At 37.4% G+C, this 7,423-nt stretch overlaps 1 protein-coding gene across 1 annotated transcript in view; it reads right to left on the bottom strand.

Moving 5' to 3' along the window:
• Positions 1 to 866: 866 nt before the first annotated feature.
• Positions 867 to 7,423, bottom strand: part of LOC103522129 (neuroguidin) — a gene marked incomplete at its 3' end in the record, with an annotated part of 14,158 nt that continues 7,601 nt past the window's right edge. The window contains 2 exon segments of the mRNA XM_008487232.2: positions 867 to 1,894; positions 4,899 to 5,067. Coding sequence (XP_008485454.1) covers positions 867 to 1,825 — 959 coding nt within the window.

Below are 7,423 nucleotides of genomic sequence, written 5' to 3'. Positions count from 1 at the left end.
AAGTTTATTATCCACAAGTCAATTGTCCTCACATGTAAGCCTAAAAAAAAGGTTCCCCCTCCCCCTAAATCTAATAGTACTTCATTAACTACTGGTCCTGACAGATAATAATTGAATTGAGAAGCATCACCGTTGGGGTATTGTGACCCTGGAAACACCAAGGTCCCAAAAAGGTGATGTGATACAATGTATTCTTAGCTAGAAAATAATTATTTATAAAAAGGATGAATCTCCCCTAACTAAAGGTTATACTTACAGAAGGCTTCTAACCGAAATGCATGTTTAGGAGTGTATAGGAGACGATGATTCTACTTAGGCGACATTTTGAGTGGAAGTACAAAACAATGTTGAGTATGGTAGAGGAAGGGAATTTATGAAACACACATTTAGATCCTTTATACATGCACATCCAATGGATAATACAAAACAAACATAACTAATAATAAAATAGACAAATAATTTAGGACTAAAAATGCAGTAGAATATGACTACAAGAGAGATAGAAAGAAATACACGAAAAAGATCACCGTTCTTATCTCTCTGAGATTGTTCCCCTATACCTCTCTTTATAAAACGATCGAAACTTGCATAAGTTTACATTTGTAGAATAAGAGAGACTTAGGACGAAGCCCATGGCATTTCATCAGTACCTGTTGTGGACCAGTTTGGTCCCCCCACCCAGAGCTTAGTGCTCCGAAACATAAAATAGAGTAAATAAACTTTTAAGACTGTGTCTGTCTCTTCGCAGTAATATGATTTTGAAGGGTATGAGAGTGGGAGAGGTTGATAAGAGACTAGGAGAAGAAAAATGTACAGCTTACGTAACTGCGAAGGACAAGGACATAAAAGAACTCGAGTCTGGGCCTCCTCCTCCTCCTCCTGTTCTCTTCTTGTTCTTTCCTCCTAACATTCTTTTTCGTTTCTTGCTTGGTTCATCTTCATCATCTTCTCCTCCTCCCCCATGTAAAGCACTAAGATCTTCAAATCTGGTTACTTGATCTCCAATGCTATTCAATGTTAACTGATTGAACTTGGATTTCTTTGATTTCTTCTCCAACGGGAGTCGTGTGAAATAGGTTTCCTCATAGTCTTGTCTTGCTAGTTCTCGCTCTGACATGATATTCTTCAATGTATTGCTGGACGAGTGTGAATATTCCATGGGTCGGTCCAGATATTCTTCCTTAAGTTCTTGCATGAGGTTACTAGACAGCGCTCTCTTGCGGGCACGCTCCAAACTTTTCGCCTGTTTTTCGTTCCGGGACACATCCCCATCATAATGTACAGAGGATAGTTTGGGTGGTTTATATACTACCACCTCCACCTCGCCTTTATCTTTCTTCTTTTTCTTTCCTGTTTCCTCCTCATCATCATCCGATGGTTCTTCATTCATCATGAGCATATCGGGATTTGCCTTGAAACTGGTTGGATCATTAGGATTTGTATCGCCCCGTGTTGCTATCTTGATGTATTTGTCTATCTGATACTTAAGTTTCTGTTCTAGAGGCCGAATGCGCTCCAGTACAGTTCTCAAAGTCACCAGACGATCTATAGCTTCATCTCCGTGTATTTGTTTACCATGCAAGCGTTTCATCATCAGATATGAGATATTGGTTAAATACATGAGCTTGTTTTGGTACTTGACATCCAGAATACTGATGCCTTTGCTTACACTGAGTTCCTGTTTGTTAATATTATCGAGGGAAGTGTTTGCATCCTTGGCTGCTGAACTAATGGTGGATAGTAGCGTTCTGACTTGCTTCACAAGGTCCTGCTTCTCTTTTGCTTCAGGAGGCAATTCTCTTGATTTTTCCACTTCCATTATCATTATGTTACACGGACACGGAACTAAATTATTTTACTCGCACAAATCTTGTCAAATCTTTTTTGTTTTATCCTGTTCAGAACAAATAAAATGGGTTCTTTGGTCAGTTTTCAGGTTATTTTTCTTTCATGTAAATACTGTTTCTTTGTGTTATTATGTCACAACTTTGGTGCTCACTGCAGCATTGTAGGATTTTCCCAATATCTCAATAATCCTAAAATCCAATGTCATGCTGGCACCGGTCGCTATGCGCATTTGTATGTCACAGCTACTCATTTTCCTCACGAGGCTGAGTGGGCCCCGCAACAGCCAGTCACGGAATCAATCATTTGCATGATACAAATTTCTTGATTCCGCCGGGAATCGAACCCGAGTCTCCCGCGTGCAAGGCGAGCGCAGTGACCACTACGCCATGGGAGCTTATTTATTTTTCTTTCATTTTTTTTTTTTTTAATTTTTTTTTATAAGTTTCCATTTATTGGTTTTTCAGACCAACTCTCTCATCAAAATAAATGATTAAAACTCTGGATCTTATAATTTTAGAGGTGGTCCTTTTAATCCTTAGTTGAAATAAAGCCATGTAAAATATTTAATTAGTAATATAATACATAGGTTATTTTACAAGTTGTTGTTTTTTTGTTTCTTATTTTTTATGAATACAATTTAGTAATACATACATACTAGAACTCTCAATTTCTGGAAACTGTTAAGACATTTAACTTAATCACCTTTTATTATAATATATCAAAAGCATCAAGAAACTGAAGGATCCAAAAATATTTCAAAATCAACCACCCAATAGGGCGTTTGTACCCATAGGGTTTTCCTGAAACTTTATTGCATCAAGAAACTGAAGGATCCAAAAATATTTCAAAATCAACCACCCAATAGGGAGTTTGTACCCATAGGGTTTTCCTGAAACTTTATCGCATCAAGAAACTGAAGGATCCAAAAATATTTCAAAATCAACCACCCAATAGGGAGTTTGTACCCATAGGGTTTTCCTGAAACTTTATTGGGTGTACTGTGTACTTGACAAAGTTGCTTTCAAAAACTCAAACAACACTCTTGTTGGAGCTTGGACATTTATTCACTGAAAACTTAGTGAATGCAACTGACTTAATACAAGGCAGCAAACTTAAAATTCAGATTTACACCTTAACAATCAAATCAAAGGATCACAATAAAAAAGGGAAAAAAATCTTAGGTACCTAAACATTTCCAGAGTAATTTTCCAGCTATTTTGTTTCTCAATCAAATCAAAGGATCACAATAAAAAAGGGAAAAAAATCTTAGGTACCTAAACATTTCCAGAGTAATTTTCCAGCTATTTTGTTTCTGACCTTTTTTAGACTGCTGGGGTAAAGGGACTTTTTAGTCTCATTCGAGCAGGATAAACAAGGTACCTATATTCTATTCTATTCTATTATTGTGTTGTGCGCATACGTTTCTGCGCATTTCTTTCTGCTCCTCCGCAAGCGTGCTTGCATACTGTCGCTACCTAACGAGGCAACTGCCTGAAGTTTGACGTCACACATCTTTGAATTCTTTCATTTGAACGGAAAATGAAAATTGAATTTTCGACCTTTTACAGTTATTTTTTCGGAGTTTTGACCTCGGATTTGAATTTTTCACAATTTTTTACATAGAAATCAAACATCTATTAATGATTTCTACCCATTTGCAACTGCTCCATTCGGTCTACTTGGCCGGGCTAGGTTAACCAGCATTTTACACAAAGTTATCATTAACCTTTTCTCCTCCTCACTTCCATTCTCTCAACTCTCTTCCCCATGTAGCTCTCATGTCTTCTTTCATTTCAAATGACCTTACCACTGTAATCTCCTCTCCTGGATCTTCCTCAACACTTCCATTTTTACACAAAGTTATCATTAACCTTTTCTCCTCCTCACTTCCATTCTCTCAACTCTCTTCCCCATGTAGCTCTCATGTCTTCTTTCAAATGACCTTACCACTGTAATCTCCTCTCCTGGATCTTCCTCAACACTTCCATTATTCTTATTCTATTCCTTGCAATTTCATTATTGGTCCTGTCCAACCTTGTTACTCCACAAAATCAGCCCCAACAGATATGTAAACAAAATTGTTTGCCCCTGTTTTTTCTCTGCACTTACATGTGTAGAACCAAACATCTAACAACCTCCAAGTACTCCAAGAACCTCCCAAGCATGTACCATGTACCTACTGGGTTTGTTGAGATTTTACACAGGGACTGGAAAGACTGGGACTGAATTAAAAGATTCAACTCGGTTTCTATGAAAAAAATTTGTGAAAAAATCCAAATCTGAGGTATAACTGCAAAAGGTCAAAAATTCAATATTTGTTTTCTGTCCGAGTCAAGTCCTGAACTCTGATGTCAGACTTCAGGAGATAACATATGTGCACAAACATGAATTCCACAGAAATTCATGCACACAGATTCATTTGTTGCCTGTGAGGGAGCTTTGCTTGGGACATTTCATGTGACATACAGGAGTGTATACTGTGACGTCAGACTTCAAGATTTACCCATATTTATTAAATTGATTTATCTTGGGATCTGGAAGTTGTGAACACATGACTTCCCAGAATCAACTGTTCTCGTGAGGCAGAGTGCACCCCAGCAGCAAGAACCATATCAGACCATTTTTCACTTGGACATATCTTTGTAGATCTTGTGTTTGGACAAACATGACCAAACAACGAAATTTGTCTAAATTTATTTGGGGATCACTCTTTGGTATTGCTTCGACAAATATTTGACACTGAGATAAATAGTGTGATCTTAACTTGAGAAAGAAATGTTTTAGGGACCAGACAAATGCCTGCTTCTCACACTCAGAAAACAGATCTATGTCTGTCAGACAGTCTGAGTGTGAGTGATGGCCATAAAACTAATTTGATATGTTACCAATTACCCAGACATATCTAATAGTTTTTTTTTTTTTTTAGGAAGGAAAGACCAAAAACTATAACTCAAAGATCTTCTAAACCTAAGGCTCTTCATCCAGTCTGAGCCAAAATTTTCAAAGTGTTCTTTTGAAATCTATGACATGGAGAAAATGAATTTACAAACCTTTTTAAGATGACAAGTTCTGGTTTTTATTGTACAATGCTAATTGTTCCTTTTTCCAAGCTTGAGTGCGGGAGTAGTCTTTATAAATTGCAATTCCAACACACACTGGAAACAAAACTGATAGAGTATTCCTTCTCACGTGATAGAGAATTTGCTTAACATCTGCCATCTGTGAAATCAAACAAAAAAAACTATAATGAGGTCATTTGTTGTCTCGATTTTTTGATTCCTCATTATTCTCCTTTGAGTATCTCAATCATAAGAGTGGTCAGGAAGACTGGGAGAAAATCTCCATGGAAGGAAAAATATTAACTTGAAAGGGGCATTCGCATCTGGCCAATTTCAAAGGAAGAGATTTAGGCACAGGGGCCCAGGATTACCATTATTTTTGCCAAATCAGTTTGAACATTTATTCGAGCAAACCCCGCATCTGATTGTTTGAAAATAATGGGGAGATGAATCAGCTACAAGATTTTCTGCTTAGATTGAAGTTTAGTAAAATTTCATTATTAGGTATACCTGTTCATTTTGTTGCTGATGGCTGACAATGTTCATGAGGCATCTGCACGATATATTGATATTGGAATCGGAAAATGCTACTACATGAGGCAAGAAGAACACTTGCCCTTCAGTTTTAATTAATATCTCAATCCACGGGGCGCACCTTTACCGCTTTAGGCAAAAAGGAATGAAAAACATGAAACAAATTCCACATACATATGTAGGCATTCTAAGATCTAATGACGACCTATTCAATAAAAAACATAGGAGCAATAAATGTATATGAATCAACTTCCTATCCTATCCATTATAAAAAACTTAAGCTACTGCCAAATTTTAATAATTATGAGCATAATATGGTGGAAAAGCGTAGCCAACGTTTTTGTTTTCAACATCCTACGCGAGAAAAAATATCAAGAATTAATAAATTAAAACTTTGAAAAATTCTGACGTTGTTATTGACATTTTATTTAGCTCTCAGGGCAAGGACACCCACCTTTTCCTGTAAATTCTTCCTGATGCTAAGGGCCACAATGTGAGTTTAAATTTAGTTCAATGTTAAACTGACCACGTGGTTGGCTATTTTTCAATCCAAATTTTAAAATCGGCCTATCAAATTGCTTAAGCAAATTATTAACTTGTACAAAATCAAATTGTTGTCCCGTCTCCTAGGTAAGTCTCCTAGGTGTATATTTATATTTTCAAAGTCTACTAAGCCTGGTAAAAAATTACCTAATACAAACTACAAGAACCAGTACGTACTATATCGGTAACTGAATTCTGAGCTATCATACAGCATATACATACATAGTAGATAGATAAAGATTTTAAATTTAAAAAAAAAAAAACTACATACAAAAATACTTTACTCATTTGGCTTACTATGATCTCACATTGTCCCATTTTTCCCCTCAGTAACAATCAACACAAGACAGTTTCCACATTTTCATTCTCTCCCCCTCACCTCCCCTTTTTCCTTCTCCCTCCCCTCCTCCCCATCTGCGCTTCGGGGAGAGGAAAAATTGTCCCAAATAAAATTGTTTGGAAAAAATGTGTGTACAATAAATACACATAAGTATATAATGTACATATAATACATCACTTTTCACTATGGCTTTTCCTCAAAGCCTTCTCTTTGTCTCTCTCTTTCTCCCTATGCCTCAGTATCTTCTGTCTCCCTCTCTCCTTCATGTCGAGTACACAACTTTACTCTCTTCAGTGACAGTCTTTTCTGAAATTCGTACAGAGTTTTCTGAAATTCGAACATACCTACTTGGAAATTCGATATTTTATCTTCTAGGGCTGTACTCATGGGCTTCATAGTTTAGAGGTTCTCAAAAAGACTCCCTTTGGGCGTAATAGCTAGCTTTCCAAAAGGTTCCCGTTAATGACCTACCAATAAAGTTAACAAAAACCAATAAAACTTTCCAAAAAATTCCAAAAAAGGGTTCTGAATTGGAATTGTCTTACCCTGAACCTTCCCAAAACTACTGCCTTCTCGAACACCCGGAGGTAAAGGCACTCCGCACCTTGTAGGGGGGGTCGGCCTGTGTGTTGACTTGGTGCAAGGGTTGAGGCGCTTTCGAGAGTCCATAAAAGGGAGCTGGGAAGTGACGGTCCTTGCATAGTGTAGCCGGGGTTTCGGGGACAAACTCACGCGTACGCACGTTGGGGGGGAAAGTGAAGAAGACACCTGGCCTCCCAAAAAAAATCAAAAAGTGCTTCACCGTTTAAACAAAAGGGCAAAAAAAGAAAGAAGAAACCAAATCTCATTCCTATAATGAATAAAAGATATTATTTCAGCAATTAGGGAAAAAAGCAGGTCACTTGATGTGGTGACCAGAGTAAATTCAAATCGTATACATCCAACCATCACCATGGTAATTTATCGGATGAGATTAGGGACAAAAAGAGTTAGAAGTGTAATCCATGTCCTCCTTACACGGAGGGTTTGGTTTCAAAATGATTTTGAACCTCACACAACCCTGATGCATGCCGCATGCCAGTTATGCCTACATGATTTA

Source organism: Diaphorina citri, unplaced genomic scaffold (genome assembly GCF_000475195.1).
Source record: "Diaphorina citri unplaced genomic scaffold, Diaci psyllid genome assembly version 1.1 scaffold7002, whole genome shotgun sequence".
In the NCBI taxonomy this organism is placed as follows: Eukaryota; Metazoa; Arthropoda; class Insecta; order Hemiptera; family Psyllidae; genus Diaphorina; species Diaphorina citri.
Note: the sequence above shows the minus strand (reverse complement) of the source record. Positions and strands in the feature narration are given on the sequence as shown.